At 35.7% G+C, this 22,919-nt stretch overlaps 1 protein-coding gene across 2 annotated transcripts in view; it reads right to left on the bottom strand.

Moving 5' to 3' along the window:
- Psa (puromycin-sensitive aminopeptidase) overlaps positions 1-22,541 on the bottom strand; it is a 105,966-nt gene extending 83,425 nt beyond the window's left edge. Inside the window, exons 1-3 of one of the 2 annotated variants that reach the window (XM_069841417.1) lie at positions 21,706-22,541; positions 21,305-21,546; positions 10,748-10,916 (exon numbers count right to left, since the gene is read on the bottom strand). In XM_069841417.1, the coding sequence (XP_069697518.1) occupies positions 10,748-10,916; positions 21,305-21,546; positions 21,706-22,146 (852 nt within the window). In that variant the 5' untranslated portion in view covers positions 22,147-22,541. Of the gene's footprint in view, positions 1-10,554; positions 10,706-10,747; positions 10,917-21,304; positions 21,547-21,705 lie in introns of both variants that reach the window. The other variant, XM_069841418.1, reaches the window with a different exon arrangement.
- Positions 22,542-22,919: the final 378 nt, after the last annotated feature.

Genomic DNA, 22,919 nt, shown 5'->3' on the forward strand with positions numbered 1-22,919 from the left:
GTTGTTTGCTACACATGTAGGCCCATTGTATTTGTTTTTCAGTAAAAAATATCTAAATCTGATTTCTAAGTAATTCTGAGTTACAAGTAGTCTTTTCTCCTTCTCTTGATATAAGCATAAAGGTACAGTCACACGTCGCTACTTTTGCTGTGCAACTTTTGTACTGCAGCTGCAAAAGTTGCGTGTCGTGTTCACACGTAAGCCTAAAGTAGCGTGCTGCATGCTACTTTTCGTGCTGCGCAACCCGAGTGCAGCAAAAGTTGCAACTGGAGGTTGCGAGTCTGTTCACACACAAGGCGCTACTTTTGCAGCTGCAATCTTGCTGCAGGTTTCCATCTCCGTGTTGACTTCTCAATATACATTTTGTGGTTATGTTCGCATTATTAAGAAACTCATGCGAAAGCTTACTTATCTATTATTTGCTTTTCTGACCTAACCAGTATTCAGAAATTGGCATTATTTTTACTATAAAGTTTTTAAAAACGCCTATATACTTAAATTATAACCAACAGCATATTCACGTAATCAATGTTGGCAACCCTTCTGTTTGAAAGTACACTACGGAAAATTAAAAAAAAATGAATTATATCGTCAGCAAATATACTCAGACTGTGTTGTACATTTAGTAACTGTTACAAATAATTTATTTTCATCACATCTAACATTAAAATATATCCAAACAATAAAAGTATCATTGGCACATTTGGGTGGCAACACTGGTCGCAACCGCAGCAAAAGTTTCAACAAAACCGATATAAAAAATGCTGTGCCTGCGACCCTGAGAACCCCGTTCACACGTCACTACTTCTAAGCTGCGCCCAGCATGAAAAAGTAGCGGGCAGCAGGTTCGGCAGCCGCTACTTTTCGCGTTGCACCGTTGTTCACACATCGCAGTACGAGAGGTGCGCAGTTTTTTGTACTGGAGCACTGCAAAAGTATCGACGTGTGACCATACCTTAAGTCAGGTTCAACTGTATACATTCACATATATATCTCTAATCTTTTTGAAAAGAATTTAATGATTTTACAATGAAAGAAATAATAATAATAATAATAATAATAATAATAATAATAATAATAATAATAATAATAATGATACTTACAAATAGCTTTCAGAGAACCTGGAGGTTCATTGCCGCCCTCACATTAGCCCACCATCACTCCCTATTCTATGTAAGATTAATCTAGTCCCTAGCATCATATCCCACCTCCCTCAAATTCATATTAATATTATCCTCCCATTTACGTCTTGGTCTCCCCAAAGGTCTTTTCCCTCCGGCCTCCCAACTAACACACTATATGCATTTCTGGATTCGCTCATATGTGCTTCATGCCCTGTTCATCTCAAATGTTTGGATTTAACGTTCCTAATTATGTCATAGACTCTTGCCAGAGGAAAATGGAGAGGAAGATTCTAGGAGTAAAGGCTGGTTCACAATAAACCAGGAATGGAAACGACAATGAGAACGAGAACGGAAAAAATTTTAAAATGCATGTATATAACATTATTTCCTTTCTCGTTCTCGTTGTCGTTTCCATTCCCAGTTTATTGTGAACTAGCCTTAACCTGGAGGGACGGCATCTCCAACAGGGAACTGCGAAGGATATTTGACTCCAAGAGTGTCGAGCAGCATGGCTGGGAGATGAAGTGGAAGTGGATTGGTCACGTGGTGCAGCAAATGGGTTCATCTAGCAACGATGTGGGACCCTTACGAAGGGAAGAGGGCACGAGGCAGACTGAAAAAGAGATGGGCATACACACTGGCACGGGAAGCGAGGCACACTGGTCCTGAGCTGTCTGCGACTGGGCAACATGAAAAGTGCTGAGGCATGAACTGAGAAGAAAGAACAATTAATAAAAGTGTAGTGTTTAAGTGTAAAATTAATAAAAATAGCCAAAGAAGCCAGGATCAAAAGTGTGGAAAGTGAAATGCACTGTGTAAACTATAGCAAAAACAATGCATGTGCAAAAAACTTAAACCCGACACAAACCGCCCCAAAAGTCAAAGAGCAAACTATGTAGTAATCAAGCTCACGTGGAGTAGCTCACCATAGGTGCTAAAACCATGAGCTCCCCCTCCCCAGCAGGAGGCAGGAGGCTCTAGCCCTTAATGGGATCCATTGGGCTTATTTTATTATTTATTATTTATTATTATTATTATTTATTATTATTATTATTATTATTATTATAATTATGTCAGATGAAGAATACAATGCACGCAGTTCTGCATTGTGTAACTTTCTCCATTCTCCTGTAACTTCATCCCTCTTAGCCCTAAATATTTTTCTAAGCACCTTATTCTCAAACACCCTTAGCCTCTGTTCCTCTCTCAAAGAATCCAAGTTTTACAACCATACAGACAACTGGTAATATAATTGTTTTATAAATTCAAACTTCCAGCTTTTTTGAGAGCAGATTGGATGACAAAAGCTTCAAAACCAAATAATAAAAGGCATTTCCCATATTTATTCTGTGTTTAATTTTCTCCCAAGTATCATTTATATTTTGTTACTGTTGCTCCAAGACATTTCAATCTTTTCACCTCTTCAAAGGATAAATTTCCAATTTTTATATTTCCCATAATATGTTCTGGTCACGAGACATAATAATAATAATAATAATTATTATTATTATTATTATTATTATTATTATTATTATTATTATTATTATTATTATCCCTAACAAGAGATTCTTCAAAAATGTCTAGATATAATACAATGTGAAACATGCTAAACTGACTAACTGTTCTTGTCTCAGAGTTGTGAAGAGAGAGAGGGCAGTAATCCTACTTAGATCATTTCTGAAAATCATGTCATTATTGAAATATATTGCATCTTTATTTGTGTCATTAAAATAAGCTATTTCCTTATTCCATGTAGGGTACCATATATATATATATATATATATATATATATATATATATAAACTGTAATATAATGGCAATGTCTCCTGAAGCATGAACTTATTCCTGACAGAACAGAAGAATTATTTAAAATGAATATCATAACATCTTAAAGAAACTAATGTCAGAGGATACCCAAAGTGTACTCTGTTCCAAAGCAACGGAGCTAACTTCAGGAGTGTACAATTTAGGTAGTGTGAATACAGTTTCATGGATTAGTGGTGAAAATATTTCAACTGTACAAACAGACAAGGAAGGACGAACCATAACAGTCCAAATACGTCCTATCCTCCTTAGTCCTGAGAATATAGTATACTTTATTATATTTCATACATGATTATGATATAAGCTGTATGTGCAGATCCCCGAAGTATAGTATAATATACCTGCAGAATTTTTTCAGCATTTTTCCTCATGTCAGTGACTTTTTCTTGAAGTGTAGAATTATATTGATGTTTAAAAATAAAACAACAAATATCTCAGGACTCAGGAGATAAGACAATAATTAAATAAAGAATGGAGAGAGATGGACAATGTGAAAAGCCATGAGTCACACTATTTACAGAATGGAGTGAGACAGACCAATGGAAAGTGATGAGGACCTCTGGCATGTTACACACGAATCTTACGATGGAAAGTGATGAGGACATCTGGCATATTACCTACAAACCTTACACATTCATTCTCTGATTCCGTTACCTGGTCCTATCATAGGGATTTCTCTAATGACCTTCGATGTAGATGTATTTATGTCAAAAAACACAGTGTACTGAAATTTAATTACTGCATTATATATACATCACTGAAGAATTTCATGATTTTACAATGAAGGAAAATATCCAATTGAGAGAAATGTTATGCAAGTAATGGGAGATAAACTAATTATGAAGGTTTTCGAGGTAAGATCAAGAAAGAACTGGTTTTAAATGTAGAGAAAGTAAAACATGTCTTATAAAAGGAAGAGAAGTTGTTGCCAATCATGTTAATAAATTCATCTGGAGATTAGGTAAACTGAAACCATCCTGAGTTGTTCAGTCTAAATAATAATTGCACAAGCCCGGCTTGATCAAAACCATTCAGAAGTATAGTCGTTTCAGTTTTAATGGAAACAGCAATATAAAAGTTCTACAATGAAAAGAAAAGAGAGCTACAGAGTGGTCTATGACATTCTCTATAGCACTCGATGGCAAGCAGATCCAGCATCAGAGCTTGTGATTCCCAGTGAATGGGGTCTGCTACAGTGGCATGCTACAGTCTTTTTCTCTCTGTCCCTGCCTTCAAGGACACAGCACAGGGTCACATTGCAACTGACAGCTGCTGGTTCAGTTGCCTATGACCTCGGTTGACGTTTGTATTGATGTATGTACGTCTTAGTTGAAGATTGATGAAGATTGTGGCTTAATATGGCACCACAATAGTTTACATTACAACAAAGGATTTATCTTGTTGAGTGTTATTTGATAGCGAAGAATTGTGGAACAGTGCAACGACATTTTCCAATGCAATTTCCTAATATTCCCTTACACATAGGAAGATTATATTAAACCTCGTAAAAAAGTTTAAAGAAACAGGGTCAGTTCTGAATACACGTGGAATGAGAAATCCAAGTGTACTTATTGAGGAAAAACTCGATGAGATAGGTTAGAACATCTCCTCGAAAATCTCTCCACCGTCTCTTACAAGAAATGGGTGTTTTGAAAACCACAGCATTTAGAGCCACTAAAATTCTTAAATTTAAGCCCCCACAGTGACAACAGTGCATGAATTACAGCCTAAAGATAATGTGAGTCGTGTGAATTTTTGTAACTGGGTTTTACAAAGTGTTGCTGATGGCATTGTGGATCCTACAGTAATTATTTTCACAGATGAAGCATGGTTTCACTTACATGGCCATTTTATAACGCAAAACAATAGATATTGTGTAGTAAAGAAAATCCTCATCTCATTCATGAAACTCTTTTACATGATGAGAAAGTTGGCGTATGGTGTGCTAAAACTGCACATAGGATTATAGGCCCTATATTTTTTGACAATACAGAACACAGTTAATAATCTGGCCTAACAAAAAAATATTAATAACTCGATAACATCATTAACATCTACAGTCATTTCTTGTTCAACATACAGCATAAGGGAATCTATTCACTGTTGTAACATTATTAGTGATCCTGATCATCAATAAAATCTTGACACTCTGTGTTTAAAGACAGACGCTTTCCCGTAAGTATCACAATATTAACAGTTACCTGCTCATACCATAAGTCAAATTCCAGAAGTCATTACATCCAGTAGAGGATAATATAAATTTTTAGTTCATCTTTGGTGTCAAAATAGTGTGATTTCGAATCATTTACCAGTCTAGACACCTCCCTCCTTTCTACTGGTATATTTTCACAAATTTCTTTTTCATAAGCAAAAGACATTGGCGTTAAGGTCTTACCTTGCCACGTCTATGGCCAGGTTCGATCCCTGGCCAGGTTGTGATTGAATTTGTGGTGGACAAAGAGAAATTCCAGAAATTATTTTTGGGGGCACTCCCATTTCCCTCTATCATTTCACAAACACTTTCCACCTTCCCTTCATTTCATCTGTCATCTGCAAGAGTTAAAAACAGACTGGAGTGAAGTCTTGTGGGTTGTATGGGTTTATGATGTTCATGTGGGAAGAGCTTAGGGCTCCAGGCCCTGGAGCATATCAAGTAGAGGTTAGGACCTGGCTGTTAGGGCTGAGGTAGGATGACCCAACTGCCAACATCAGATTCATGAATGCCACCCAGACCACCTGTCGAACTTGGACACTCATGGCATATATAGAGCCAAAGCAAGCCTGCCAGGATCCATCCTAGTCCAGTCCTCGAAAAGACAAGCCAATATCTTAGCTCCTCTCATTGCATCTAGTATATCAAGTTCTCGTGTTTGAAGAACTTTGCTGACAAACATCTGTAGCACTGCATCTGACGTTGAAAAACATCTGATTTTTACCAACATCTGTAGCACCGAATCTATCATCTAAAGGGCAAATATAAAATGAAAGGATTTCTTTTGAAGGAGACTACGATCTTTTGCTTTGACCAAGGAAAGATGTGCGTTTTTAATAATTTCTTGCAAAGGTCGCTATAATTTTGTTTTAGAGCATTTACTACCTCAGCCCAGCAAACCAATGTGTATTGGAGAGCGATTTTTTTTATTACACTTGTATTGCAATGTTTCTTATTGTGGCATGCCTCCCAGTACTCCATTCCATGAGGACATTATAGAAGCTGAACAACTGAACTGAAGTTCAATATATGATTCAGAACAGTGCTTTTCTTGTTCAAGTTTACAGTTTCATCATGCCATTATTAAATAGTACTTTCCTCCTCACGTGACTCTTATCTAAATGTAAATAACACTCAGGAGTGCAGGAGATAGCAAAGCAAAAGTGTAGGATTACGATCAGTGATAAACAACAATAAATACATGCTGGAGCATGAATCAGCAACACAGCATTTGTACTGTTATGTCTATTGTAACTTGAAACATAGCCTATATTATATGGGTTTTTAGGCTTTCATGGTGACAGTGATCAGAATTAAGCTTTTGAGTATTCCACCATGTCCTGTCGAATATACTCAAAATACATATAGGTAACTCACCATATCATGTGAAAAATTCACACTCATTCACTGAAACATTAAGTAAACTAAAACTAGAACAGTCAGACCTACTAGGATCTCATTATTCCCTACAGAAAATCATAAAATTATTGGAAAACATTTACGACCCTAATATAATTATTTCATTATGTCTTGATGTCGTCTTTTTTTTAATTTAATGAAAATTACAAGTGGTGTAGCTATGGGTTCTCATTTATCTCTTATTATATATTATAACCAATATCTACATGGAACATTTCGAAAATTCAGTTATCAGTCAAGTTAAATATAAACCCATAAACCCAGTTGCTGGTTTCGATATGTTGATGACACATACATACAGTTTGGCCACACAGTTTGGAGAAACTAAATCTATTTCAAAATTACATCAACAGTCAGCTCTGAATATTCAATTCATCATGGAAACAGAATCACAAGGTCATTTACCCTTCTTGGATTCCATATCATTCAGATCGAAAACTTCTTGTTATGCAACCAACTCTATTGCAGATTTCGGAAAGACTATTCTAGACTAAAATGGCCAACGTAATATTTGAAAACTAAGCTCAAACCTATCTTTAAGCATGACACAATTAGGATCAAAGACAATGTAAGGTAGTTTAAAATATTTCTGACCTGAGAGGATACAGTCATCATTTTCTTCTGCACAGTTGTTTATCACTTGCACTTCGTTATTAGATGATCAACATACTTGTCCTTTTAGTACTGCTAGTTGTCTGCTCCAAACAACATTACTTACTTGAACTTATTGCATTTCTACAGTCTGTTTCGTTTTCTACTTATCCTAATCACAAAGTTATCCAAATTTCTTACCAATTAAGCCATTAAAAGAAGAAAATAAATCACCAACACTACTTCCTACAGCAAACTTAAAAAAAAAAAAAAAATTTAACTAAAAATAACAATTACTGAATAAAATGAAAGAGACATATCACACAAGATGGCTGTAACAGACTGCGCAAAAACTAATTTTCTACCTGCTTTACAAAGCAACAAACATTACACAATAAACATTTGTTGTAAACAATTTTGTGTGTGTGTGGGGGGGGAGGGGGGCGCATGTTGAAGACTGTCCATCTAAAATGGTCACCCTATGACAAGCTCAATGGAAGAAAGAAAATGCGACAAAAATTTGTGAAGATGTTCTAAAGCACTACTGACACATAACAAACACCATTTTGCAAATCACAAATACTTCTGGAATTTACGAATTTTCAATGAAAATCTATCTCAACATGAAACACATCCTGGAAGAGTTTGTGTTCCTTGCCTTCTTACAATGAACAAATAATGACCAATTGCGTGAATCTGTACTATGAACTTCAAGAACTCAGAAATGGCCCATTTTTCCTTTTGACGATCATTACAAAAAAAGCTCAAGTGCACTCATACATTAAAAGCATGCAGATTTAAGTTTTGGGTTCGAGTTCTGATGACATATAGCACTGTACACAAAAGATCAATGCACAACCAAGCCGTTGGAGTGGATATACTGTATTTCATGAACTACTGCTTAGTGATAGGTCTTCCTATTGTTTTGTGCTAACATGTTATTTCTTCTTTCAGGTTATGTCACTTCAAAATTATCGAAGTCCCTTCGGTGTGATGGTGTGACCAGTGTGGGACAAGTAGCCAATGGGATTGGAGCTAAGGCAAGTATTCTAACATTCACAACAACCTACACAAATCATTATGCGTATCTGTTAAGACTTTTCTTATGCTCATTTTCGCCTCTTTTCTTATTATTTCTAGGATGTAGAGTCTAAACGAAACTTTTTTAATATATACAATCCAATATAGATTTGTAGAAAAACTTTGTTATAAAGTATTATTTATTGGTAACACTTTCTAATTCATTCATTCATTCAGTGTTCTGCCCAAGGGCAGGTCTTTCATTGCAAACCCAGCTTTTTTCAATCTTTCCTATTTTCTGCCTTCCTCTTTGTCTCCTCATATGATCCATGTCGGTTTCTTGGTAAAAAGTGACCAAGTCCAAAATGCAAAATTGTTGGGAAAAGGCATTTAAAGGTTTAATGATCCATCCACAGATAACTGTACTTCTTTAAGACGTTAGTAAATAGTTATTTTGAAGATAAATGTGCTATATTATTACTTTTTAATATAAAATTATGTCTTAAATTTTCATAATGCCTGGAAGCCTTCAATGTGACTTGGTCACTTTTACCAAGAAACCGAAGAATTATATCTTAAAACAGTTTATAAAAAAAATTACATAATTTACATTCTCAGACTTGTGTATAAAGAACAACATTTCTGTCACGTTTTGATTCAGCTATGCAAATAAACGAGGTGATTGTAATTAAATTGTCCCTTCTCGACTAGCTTTAGATTGAGAACTACTGACCCAAGGCTACCAAATTTAGTTAAGAGGAAAGTCTAGACTAAGCACTTCATAATTATTGTGGTTACACATTGTGCAGCAGTTAACACGGCATGTCGATTTCAATTTTCGTTAATGCCTCCTGAGCTTGGAGTATCCTGTGGAGTGATGAAGCATTCTTTCTCGTGGTGGTGGAATGAACATTCAAAATTGTCGAATTTGGAAATCATGAGAGAGTCATGAAGTTCCTCTGCATAGTGAACGAGTTAGGGTTTTATAGCTTAATGGTTAATCTTACCATTGACCATTTTTCTTTAAAGAGATGGAACAGAAGTCTAAGGGCAACAGTGTAACAGTGACATGTAAACTTTACTGCATGGGTCCTAATGCTATGCCAATCTGTGATCCTAGATCTACATGGAAAGAAATTCTTTGGGCAGAAGTGTTATGGAATGTTCTTCAACAGAATTGTCTGCTTATAATTTCTCTTCTGCATGCCCTTCAAAATGTTCACATTAAATTTCATGATCCAGTGATTAATATTTCATCCAGAACTAGTTAAGTTTTCTGTCAGATGCGTCTCCAATTCACTGTGGGCTAAAGCAAGGAGATGCACTATCACCTTTACTTTTTAACTTTGCTCTAGAGTATGCCATTAGGAAAGTCCAGGATAACAGAGAGGGTTTGGCATTGAACGGGTTACATGAGCTGCTTGTCTATGCGGATGACATGAGTATGTTAGGAGAAAATCCACAAACGTTTAGGGAAAACACGGGAATTTTACTGGAAGCAAGTAAAGAGGTAGGTTTGGAAGTAAATCCCGAAAAACAAAGTATATGATTATGTCTCGTGACGAGAATATTGTACGAAATGGAAATATAAAAATTGGAAATTTATCTTTCGAAGGGTAGAGAAGTTCAAATATCTGGGAGCAACAATAACAAATATAAATGATACTCGGGAGGAAATTAAACACACAATAAATATGGGAAATGCCTGTTATTATTCGATTGAGAAGCTTTTATCATCCAGTCTGCTGTCAAAAAATCTGAAAGTTAGAATTTATAAAACAGTTATATTACTGGTTGTTCTTTATAGTTGTGAAACTTGGACTCTCACTTTGAGAGAGGAACATAGGTTAATGGTGTTTGAGAATAAGGTTCTTAGGACAATATTTGGGGCTAAGAGGGATGAAGTTACAGAAGAATGGAGAAAGTTACACAACACAGAACTGCACGCATTGTATTCTTCACCTGACATAATTACGAACATTAAATCCAGACGTTTGAGATGGTCAGGGCATGTAGCACGTATGAGCGAATCCAGAATCCAGAAATGCTGGGAGGACGGAGGGAAAAAGACCTTTAGGGAGGCCGAGACATAGATGGGAAGATATTAAAATGGATTTGAGGGAGGTGGGATATGATGATAGAGAATGGATTAATCTTGCTCAGGATAGGGACCAATAGCGGGCTTATCTGAGGGCGGCAATGAACCTCCGGGTTCCTTAAAAGCCAGTCAGTACTAGTTAAGTACGCACAGTTTAATTATAATCACCTTATAAAATGAATGTACAGGAAGATGCCACAAACAGAAAATAAAATACATTACACATGAAGAAATGACATATATTTCCTTCTTTTCACTCTACTCACCATGTTGGACAAAGCAACTTTGCTCTCAGGAACAATCAGAGTTATATCAAATGTTGCTTTGATGGCAGGTTCATCCCAACAAGGAAAACAACGTCTAGCATCTGTAGCTTCAAACTGAGTGACACCAGCATAACGTTCCTCTCCATCTTGACTGTAAGTAGACAAGGGAAATGATGATGAACATTTGGCTTACCATGTTTGACAGTGCTACTGCAGCACTTGAGTCCACTCTAACGGTGATATCAAATGTGGCCTTTAGGGTTGGTTCATCCCAGCAAGGAAACATGCGACGTGCATGTGTAGTGCATAGCTGCGTCACTGCGGCATATGATGTCAAAGGCTCACTTCCATCACCAGCCAGTCTGAATCCCAATCACCAGTAACATGTAATGAAATATCAATCACCCAGAAAATTATCGTAATAAAAACTAACCATTCCCTATATTGGAACAAAAAACCTATAAAACAATACATAAATACATGTCTTACCGAAAATTATATACTGCAGAAAATTATAGTATTAGTATTAGTATTTACCAAGGCCGTCAGGCCTTCTCTGCCCCTCTACCAGGAGATTCCAACTATATTATACTTCAGTAAGATATCTAGAATAGCACAAAGATGAATTTTTCTTTGCAGTGCTAGTATTTTTCATGCAACCACTTAATAATAATAATAATAATAATAATAATAATAATAATAATAATAATAATAATAATAATAATGGCTTTATTTAACCTGGCAGAGTTACTTATAATATAAAGGATAAGTGGCATGTAACAATGAAATGTCAGTATGAGAATATCTGCTCTTATATAATTACAATCTTTAAAATTATACAACACAAAGTTGTAGTTTGGGTATAAGATGGTAAAGGTACTATATTTGTTCTGTTAAAAACATAAAATTGTTCAGTCACACGTTAAAAAGTGTTAAAATTTTTTAAAAAGGTAATATACCTTGGACAGACGGCCAGTTTCGACGTGATGTTACATCTTCATCAGTGTCTCCTGAACTACTGGTGATCTTGAATTCTGCGATGTGCATTTGTCGGTTGTAGGAGTGGGGGTGTGTTGCTCTTATGGTGGGAGCTGGTTGTTTGTGTGTTATGACGTATCATGACATCGAATATTGTGTATTAAATATATGTTGAGGTTGTGTTATTGTATGTTTATATATTTCGTATTGTTCTAAGATGTTTAATTGTGAACTTTTTGGTGTGATGTGTAAAATTTCCATATCTGTTTCTATATTATTGTAGTCATGATTATTGTTGATAATGTGTTCTGTGTAATTTGATGTGATGTAGGGTTTGGTTATAGCTTTAATATGTTCATTATATCTTGTATGAAAGGATCTTCCTGTTTGTCCTATGTAAAAATGTGGGCAACTATTGCATTTTAGTTTGTAAACTCTAGTTGAATTATATTTATTTGAATGTTTAATGTGATTATTTAGATATTTCTGTGTTGTGTTAACACTTTTTAACGTGTGACGAGAACTATAATCAATATATTTGTTCTATTCTATAACAGATGGCATGCACTGTAAGTTCATGGCAGTGGAAGTGTATCACACTGAAATGGAAAGGAAGTGTAACACAAATGGTGTCGGTGTCTACTACATTTTGTCAAAGTATCACGATTTAGCCAGAATACTCGTATACTGGATACAAATATTACTGTCTTCTCTGTATCCCAAATTACAAACAGTAACTGGAAACAAAAATATATCTGTAACAAAGTTGGCTGTGTTTAGTTAGAAAGAATCTTCATTATAGTACTGAAATAAGAATGAATAAAAACCCATTCAAAAGAAAATGTTCATTCATAATACAAATATATAAGCAAGAGTTAAAAGAATTGCGATATGCAACACCACTATAATCGGGAGGCAATTTATGTCTACAGAGTCTTAAAAATAGAGAGTTTTCACACAATTCCAACACAATTTGTACATCAATTTTTGTAGACATAGCAATACAAAATAAAATTTTGTTATTTTAATATTCTCATCATATCTTACTTTAAAACAACAATCCCTGAAATGAATTTGTCTTTGAATTTTATGATGTGTTTAGCTTTCAGTCTGCAATACTATATATAAAATAATTTATTTTACTTTGTCATTTATTTTAAAAATATAAACACTTTACTACAAAATTTAAAGTCCTGTCTTATGATTAGAGACAGTCATTTTTTTTTTTAATACTCTCAAATTCTTAGGTAATAAGGGTAAAATTTCTTCAATAAATTGATATAATTCTTAAATGACAATGAAAATTTTTGGATGAAACAGGAATCATGGTAATGTTTCTTTTCTTTACCTTTTTTTTACTAAAGATGAGCAAATTGATGTTTGTCATTCACACATAACAAGCCATTTGTGTATCCCATTTCACCAAAAGTCGTTACCCAGGATGTGTCATAGGAAGCTGGTCTATGTTACACAGGTGATAAGATGAAATGATGATGGAGATTTGTTGAGATTCCACAGGGGAACTGGAGCTCCCAGAGAAAAGCCCTGTGTTACCTGGACCACCGGCTTGTCCAATACAGTCTTAAATCAGGAGTATGCCAGAATCGAACCTGGGTCCACAGGATTGAGTCCAGCACTCTACCTACTGGACCACCATGGTGAGTTTAATGTAGTAATGTTATATTTTTTACTACCATATCCCTAATGAATGCATTGGATTCACAAAAAAAATGGGAAAAGGCCACTGATGTGACAAAAGCAAATGACAGCAGTTCTAAGTTTGTCATTGTAAGGTCGGTTCTGCGATTTGTAAGTATACAAGAAAATTAATAAAAAAAAAATGCATCCACAGGCTTCATTTGAAGTTGGAACCTATATTCCATCCACTAATTTCCTGTAATTTTCTCTTAAGGCCTCCAGGCCTTCGGCAACAGAAAGGGTAGGATTCTTCCTGACTGAGTCTTTCAGTTCACAGTTTGCATGAACTGCAGTATCAGAAGAAATTGCTTTAGGCCTGGCACTTTAGCAACCAGAGGCCTGAGATTACTCTCTACTGCATTCATGTTCAAGAAAGACGTTCTGCCTACAAAACAGTTCTGATAAAGGTTCGAAAAATTTTCGGGTGAGGTCTTCCAACATCATACTTTCTAATTTAGTGAACATAATACTTGTTGCATTCTTCATTACAGCTAATTTTGAATTCTCCAAATTTTGAGCAATTTATAAAAAAAAATTGTGAATATATATACGTTATACTAGAATTATCTTGGAATCCACTTAAAGAAAGAAGATTCTTCAACTCCCTCTTATTACTATTTAAAATCATCAACACCTCCACACCTTCTTACCTAGCATCTCGTTTTGTTTCTTTCACTACCGTACCTCGAACCCGGAACATGTACCTTCTCTCTATTCCTCTGCACAGAACATCCTTCTACTCATCATCTTTCAGCATATCGATTCCACTCCTCTGGAATTCCCTCCCTGACCATGTCAGAGACTGTCAGACAATAACAAAATTCAAATTTAAATTAAAAAATCACATTCTAGTTCATGGAATTGCTTGTTGAACACCTGTCAGGTTGCGCAACTTCGCCTTAACCAATGACGTAGTAAATATTGTAACTATGCTGTTGTAAAATTGACAATTAACGTGTAATGTATTTATTATTATTATTATTATTATTATTATTATTATTATTATTATTATTATTATTATTATTAGTTATCACTATCATCATTGCTATCTCTGTTTTTCTTTCTTTTTTTTTTTCTTGTATTAGCTCGATGAGAGCTCTATAGTGTTCTTTTGACTCTGTTGACCCTCTATAGGGCTTTAATTTAATATGTATTATTTTCATCAGTGTTTGTATTTCTTTTTTGTATTTATATGTGCTATCTGGTAGGATGGAAGAGAAGACCTCATGGCCTTAATCCTGTCAGATTAAATAAATAAATAAATAATAATATTTTAAAATTTGTGAATAAATGCAATATGTTAAAATTCGTAAATAAATATAATAATACGTTAAAATTTGTGAATTCCAGTAATTTTACCATTTTTCGCGAGTCCTAACCAACAAAAATATGAATGGAACAAAGGTAAAACATGTTTAACACCACTTTTTACACATTTAAAAATTTTCCCGATTTCATGAGTGGTGAAATTTGACTATTTCTACTTATGATATAGGCTACCTAATTGAATTGTGTACCTATTTTAGAAGGAACTAAGTAAAAAAAGTCAATTATCTACTATGGCCAAACCCGATCATTTGGTATAGAAAGGAATTAAGTCACTCTTCTCTTTGTGGGAGAAATAAGACAAAGCTATTGAGTGTGCTCAAAAGAAACGCACAAAGTCAGTGACTTAGTTCCATTCTCTGCCCGCAATGACCATACTGTGATAAGAATGTGTCTAGGTCTGACAGCATTAAAACGACTTAAAAGAGATTACACAATACTTTCCTGAGAGGGGTCATTCATTCTTTTCTATCCTGCAACAAGGACTTTGGGTATTTAAGAAGCAACTTAAAAAGGTAGATCGAGTTTACTCCATGAAAGAGTACATGATGATAATTGTCAATAACACAACAAGTGTTATATGTAAGCTAGTGGACTCTACAATGATACTAAATTTTGACAAGCAGTGGCTATTTTTTTTTAAGTTTACAATATCAGATTAAACATCAACAAAGAGTACCCTCGTGATGGAAAGATTAAATTTCCTCATTTAAGGAATTCAGGTACAGTGCAGATAAAACTGGTGTGTTGAAGTGAGAAGGTTACAGAAGTTCCAAAAGACTGGAGTATCAGAAGAATAGAGAAAAGAAATTCCTCGTGCAAGTAACTACGTATATGATACATAAACCCAAGCAATTAGTAAAAACTGTGGGATTTTGTCATCACCAAATCCTAAACAAGTAGGAGCTTGGACTCAAATGCTGCTGAGACTGTGAAGAATTTTTACTGCAATGATGGTGTCAGCAGAATTATGCCTGACAAGAAACAGATTGTGACTGTAAAAACAGGTGGTACAAAAGAGCACATACAAATGAGGCTGATTTAAACAATCTTGCAGAAATATATGTTTATTTCAAAGAGTCACATCCTGGTGTGAAGATTGGTTTTTCAAAATGTGCCCTTCTGCAGCCTAAACATTGTGTTCTTGTTCAGCAAGTTGTACACACACACTACTACTTTTTCTTTACATAAGAATGTGACATTGTTACTGGAAGGGTGTAAATTCAACAAACTAATGGAAGAACCACTTTATTCACTTATTACCACCCTACCTGGCGAATATGATGTGCATTACACTCAAAGTTGAGTGTTAGTTCCAACAATGTACTGAATGTGTAGGATCTAATAATGTTGTTGTTTTCTAATGCCAGGCGTTTGACAATAAAGTCATTTGACCTCTTGCACTCCAATATTTTTCAAAGATATTATCATGGTCAGCCACTGAAGCACAGATTTTGAGGTGTTCCGAATCCATTTCTTGGTTTGAGTTGCACAATGGGCAGTTAGGGGACTGATATATCCCAATTCTATGCAGGTGTTTGACCAAACAATCATGGCCTGTTGCCAATCTAAATGCAGCTACAGACGATTTTCATGGTAAATCGGGAATTAGCTGTGGATTAGGATCTAATAATGTAAACTGCATGTACTAGAAGAGATTGCCATTGAAAGTGTTACTTTCAAACAATCACAGGTATGCACATTTGAGACATTTACCAAGTCCACCGAAGATTTCATTGAGTTATTCATTTATAAGTTAATGTAACTACAGACACTCTCTTTCATTATTGTTCAACAGTCATCATATTTAAGAAACCCGAAAGATAACAAAGAGAAAGATGTAATCGTGTCATGATTTTGCAGAATATTATTCTTTCATATTACAAAACGAGATGCAGGGTTTCCACTGGAATAATGCCCAAACAGACGAGATGCAGGATTTCCACTGGAATAATGCCCAAACAGACTGTTTGCAAAACAGTACAATAGAGCTCTGTAGATAGAGTGGCGTGTTTAAAATAGTTTAAAACAATATCCATTAGTTAAAACAAGTTTTAAAAACAACGTTTAAAACTATATGTTTAAAATATTTTTAAGATACCCTAACAAACAGAAAAAAAAAAGTGGATCACTTAACATTTTTTTTAAAGTTCTAAAGAGTTGTAATTTATGCAAAATTTCAAGTGTTGGTAATGCATTTCATGGAGTTATAGGCAATGGCTTATATTAACACATGATTATGCCACTGAAACTGTTGTTGTACATTTATTGTGTGTTACCAACCCTAGTAGCGATGACAACCTCCATTCGTCACGCCATGCTGATCACCAGATCCTGCAACGTTTTCTGAAGGATGAGATTCCACTTCTGCAATGCTACCCGCATTTCGTTCTGGGGGTCGAAGTTGCGATGTGGGATACTTTGACCGAGCATACCCCACAGGTGTTCAATATGATATAAGTCTGGATTGCATGCTAGCCAGTCCACGGTTGGTATCCCAATGTCGCGAAGGCAGTGAGCAGCATAGGGATGGGCATTGTCATGCATAAGGATGAAGTTTTCGCTGGTGAACGGAGAAAAGGGGATTACGTCGTCAGTTAACACTTTCACTATGTGTCAGTGCATATTCAGAGTGCCTCCATCGAAGAAAACAAGCTCTGTTGGGGCTCCAAAACTGATATCACCCTATATCATGACTGAGTCACCACCAAACAATGTTCTTTCGGAGAAGGTGCAAAGTGAATATCGCTTCCCATGCTTTCTCCACACTCTCTCTCTCTTCCTTTCTCTACCATCAGGTGACTGAAAGCAAAATCGTGACTCATCCATGAACAGCACCACTGACCACTGGTCCACAGTCCAATTCCGGTGTTAATATGCAAGCTGTAATTGAGCTGCCCAGTGTTGGAAGTGAGTTGTGGAGAAATTGTAGGTCTTCTTGAGGTCAAATTGGCTTCCCGGAATCTTCGTTGACACTCTTTCTCACTCTCAATGACCTTTCTCACTGTTTCGAAATGATCTCTGGCTTGGACTGCAGTCGTGTGGAGATATCGTAAGACAAGGGGAATCAGAAACATGTCATCCCTGGTGGATAGAGATCTATCACGGCCTGATTCCGGTCATCTGTAATAGATACTCAGTTCACAGAATCATCGCAGGGCATGCTGGATGCATCCAAAAGAGGCTCTGATGCTATCAGTTGCATAACGAATGATTCATCCAATCTCAACCAATGCAACAGGTCTTGCAATGTCTTCTCAAATAAAGAGGCATCTTAACTTATCAAATTCAAAACTGAAACTAAAGAAACATGTTGAATTATGATAGAGCAATGGTGGGCATTCCTGCGGCATTGCCGCAGTGACGTCAGACCTCAGTGAAGCATCAAACTTACCCCCTACCTTCCCCTTCCCCCACTCCATGAAAATACTGCGTGTGTACGTGGCAGTTTATACTGGATTGCTATACTTCGGAGCTTCATTAGTGATACAATGTCTTTTGCAGAATCATATGAATCGAAAGGATATCACACTTACAAGAAAGGCGGTTCTTTCATTTCTCATGTTTAGGATTAGTTACAAATATTCAGGACGCGAACTTAAATATGTACATTCTTAAAATAGATCACCTGTTATACGAGTTCAAAGAACACAGATTCAGCGATTTTCAAAGGATGGAGAAAGATTTCAATATTTCTGCCACTCCTTTTCTTGTTTAAATTGAAAATGTTATCCCAGAACTGCAGTTAGAGGTACTGGATTTGCAGAATGATGGCTTCTTGAAAGCAGAATGTGAAGGTCTACTGGGGGCTAAAATTTTTTAAAAGATGTCCAGTACTACATATCCACTGCTTAGACAGTTTGCTTCAAAAATAATGAGTACTGTCATTTCCCATAACTATGGTCCTGGAACATAACTACTGTCCACGATACAACTATTCAAATTTTGTACTCCATAACATAGTACCTCGTTCATCATATAGATGAACGAGGTACTATGTACGCTGTACTGTAGTTTGACTTCAAGTCACTGCAGCTATCTACGAACGGTCTATGTTACTTCTACAATGATCTTTGAATGGTTGTATCGTGGACCATAGTTGTGTTCCAGGACCATAGTTATGGGAAATGACGGTATGTATTCATCAACCTACCAGTGCGAACAACTGTTTTCTAAAATGAAATTTATAAAGTCCAGCCACAATTCCCGCTTAAGCGATGCTCATCTCCTTGCACAACTGAAAATAGCATGCACAGATATAAATCCCAATTTCCAAGAAATTGCTTTGAAAAATGATTAATTAAATATCACGTGAATGGACTATTCTAATTACATATGGTAGGTAGGAGTGTAGTGGCGCAACTGTCTGTAAATCCGTCACTGCACTGTAGAGTGCAACTCCTCCCACAGTATGTAGTTGCCATTTAAATCCTGTCTTGCGGGTTGCGTTCATTTTGCCCACCACTGTAATAGAGAATATGCTAGGCCTACATAGGTCTATTGATAATTTATCAATAGTGGTCACTGCACAACTGTAGGCTATAACTTAAAAAGGTTTTATTGCTGCACCGTGTTGTAAAACCATAAAGCACACTGTCTGGTGCTGAGGTAGAAAGTGACTCATGGGGTGGCATTTTATGAACTCTTAACATCATATTCATCACCAAAAATGTCGAATACATCTTTCCTTAGTTACAAAACCTACTCAGTTTAATAATATTGTCTAAATTGATGTTTTATTGACAAGGATTCGATTTTTACTTAGTGATCCACTTTTTTTTTTTTTTGCAGGTCAGTGTATTTCATACAAGTTATTTCTCTCGTTTTCTGGTTGTTTTATTTTAGCCTAATTCTTTAAAATATGTTGTTGTTTCCTAATGCCAGGCGTTTGACAATAAAGTCATTTGACCTCTTGCACTCCAATATTTTTCAAAGATATTGTCATGGTTAGCCACTGACGCACAGATTTTGAGATGTTCTGAATCCATTTCTTGATTTGAGTTGCACAATGGACAGTTAGGAGACTGATATATTCCAATTCTATGCAGATGCTTGGCCAAACAGTCATGGCCTGTTGCCAATCTAAATACAGCTACAGACGATTTGCGTGGTAAATCGGGAATTAACTGTGGATTATGATGCAGAGAGTTCCATTTTTTTCCCTTGAGATTGTGTTATCAAATTTTGTTTGTTGAAGTCTAAGTATGTAGATTTAATAAATCTTTTCACAGAGTAATATGTACATTTAGTAACAGGTCTGTAAGTAGCAGTGATGCCCTTCTTTGCTGAAGCATCCGCATTCTCGTTTCCCAGGATTCCACAATGGGATGGTATCCATTGGAATACAATTCTTTTACTGAGTGTTATTAGTTGAGAGAGCATTTCAGTTATTTCTGCTATTTGAGATGAAGGTGTGTGCCTAGAGACTATTGATAGAATAGCTGCTTTGGAGTCTGACAATATAACTGCATTTTTAAATTTATTGATGTGGCAGAGAAGATTCCTGAGACTTTCAAACATAAAATCATGTATGCCTTCTATTCAGGCCTTTACAAAATTTACAGTTTATAATTTTACAGTAACTTAGTGCTCCTGACTTTATTGAGTCATACTTTTACATTTCCCAAATTAAATTAGGGCCTTCATTTCACTTTCATGTATGAAATCAGACCATATACTGGGTACTGCATTTGTACTTACTATTCTGTATTTAAAATTAAAATATAATTTCATTTTCTTTCAGGCTATGAATTTAAATTTACCTACCGATACTGGCTTAATTCACTTTATCACTTGATTCTCTTGTTTAAGGTAAACAAATGGAAACATCATGAATGAAGATGAAAAAGTGGCTTCGAAGGATGGAATGCATAACATTTATTAGGCCTACATTCCACTTCCACTCATTCACCCAAAAATACCCAAACTTGTCTTATGCACATAGCCTATATAGGCCTAGAATTCATTCGTCGACGTGCCTATCTTACTAAAATGTCTTATCTACCTAAAGTAACATCATAGAAATCTTTTTGTCCTAAACGAAATATTGACCATTTACTAGACCTATTATGTTACATTCCTTTTCCATTGAGATTAATAAAAATGTAACTTATAATTAGCTCTAATTGAGTATAGGCTAACTTACACTATTTGGTTACATCTCTACAATTATATCCTACTGAATGTTAATAACAAATATAACTAAAGAACTGAATATTATAACAATTCACTGCAATCTTAGTAAGCACACCAAGCACTGTAAGGTAAAGCAATAAGTAAAAATTGTCCATAAAAATAATTTTCATTGCTACTCACAAATGTACGTACTTAAGTACATCTGCTAACAGGTCTACTTATTTGAAAAAAAAATTATGGTTTATTTAATGACGCTCGCAACTGCAGAGATTATATCAGCGCCGGTGTGCCGGAATTTTTTCCCGCAGGAGTTCTTTTACATGCCAGTAAATCTACTGACATGAGCTTGTCGCATTTAAGCATACTTAAATGCCATCGACCTGGGCCGGGATCGAACCCGCAACCTCGAGCACAGAAGGCCAATACTATACCAACTACGCAACCGAGGCCGACACTTATTTGGGATTTTCTCAAAATATGAGATCAGATCACTATATTTACACTTATAACTGTCGTTGAAACGTAGATAACTGGAAGAATTCTGACACTGCAATCTTCACAAATACATTCTACAAACAATAACATAAAATATAAATCACTCGAATTTCCTCACCTCACATATTTACTTCTGTAAAATCCTTTCATCTTATCATTAAGTTCACCAGTGAAATGAAGTTCAAGATATCCTTCGCCAACGGGAATAATTTCACCAAAAGATAATGTAAGTGTCTCATCTTCAACTGATATGTTGGAACTCAAGGGTTGAATTGAGTTGCCATTTAATAAAATATACTTTGCACTTTTGATGTTTAAATCCAGAGAGTTGAGTATAATCTTGTCTGTGGGTTGTTTCACCTGGGAAAAAATAATACAAATGTCAAATTTTTTGACATTACATTTCTATTATTAAGCAGCAGGGTGGGAGAACACATGGGATATAAAATACTAATGAGCAAGTGATAAAATTGTGTTCAGTTTACAACAAATCACACATGATCCTAAGCAATAACTTACCTCAATCTTTACTGTTTCTTGGCCTTCAAATATAAATGTTTTCAAGTCAGGTTTGAGTTGCAGATCATAATGTTTTGGAATCACTGTTTTGGGCAATCTTTCAAATGGTTTTGATTCAGGCATGCTCAAAGTATGTATAAAATTAACTGTCCCGAGAGCACGAAATACAGAATACTCGAAGTCACGCGAGATATGTAAATATGGAGCACTACTCTCGTAATTTGTACGGCCTTTGATGCAAGAAGTGGAACGTTGATCACTAAGCTTATACCCACTTCCTCCCAGTTGAAGTGTTGTAACACCACTGACACGTATATCAGTAGGTCTAAACCTATTTTCCTGCTCGAAGAGAGAATAACGGTAACGGAACAGTCGGTGTCCGACAAAAACCGGTTCTCTAGCCCGTCGTATAATACAGCACGCTATTCTCACGAGAGGCATAAATCGAACCTTACGGCAGGTGTGCTCTTGGGCTTATGAGAGTTCTGTTTATCTATCTTCTATCACTGTTTATCAGAGGAAGGTGAAAGTCCAGTTTTGACAAGATAAATATTGCTACCGTGCTAATGGTGTCGTGTAGACAGCAGAACTGCTTACAGCTCACCGCTATTTATCCAGATTATTTAACGAATCACCAGTAGTAATGAACACTCCAAGCATCACGATGACTATAACGAAACTACACCTTCCATTTAATAAAACAAAACACTATTCATATGCGCTCTTCACAGATACAGTCATGAACAAATATATGTAAAATCGGCTATTTCATTCCTTCAAACGACGACTAGATTTCACTAGAATAAAATGTACTTCGTCTTTAACAACGTTGCCAGCTGCATGAAACGTGATTATGCCAACATAAGGCTTAAATAATTATAGATTACACGAGATGATGCTAGATTTTCAGTAACAGCAGCTTTATTGCAGAAACTTGTTTTATTTTGGCGTATTTATGCATATAATCAATTCAACTTATCTAATTTGTAACTATAAATGAATGTACATTAAAATATTCTATTGCTTGCAACTTAAATTCGAGTTTTCATGTTGCCAGCGCTGCCGATGTTCGCGCAATAGCGGGATTACTGTGACAATGGTAACAGCTGATCGCTTGGAAATTGTGAGCTGCCGCTTGCCAGCGCGATTTGCACAAATCATCATTCAGATATGTTTTAATGAAAAACAAAATAAATGGCCATGCAAAAAAAATA

This window comes from Periplaneta americana, chromosome 12 (assembly GCF_040183065.1).
Source record: "Periplaneta americana isolate PAMFEO1 chromosome 12, P.americana_PAMFEO1_priV1, whole genome shotgun sequence".
In the NCBI taxonomy this organism is placed as follows: Eukaryota; Metazoa; Arthropoda; class Insecta; order Blattodea; family Blattidae; genus Periplaneta; species Periplaneta americana.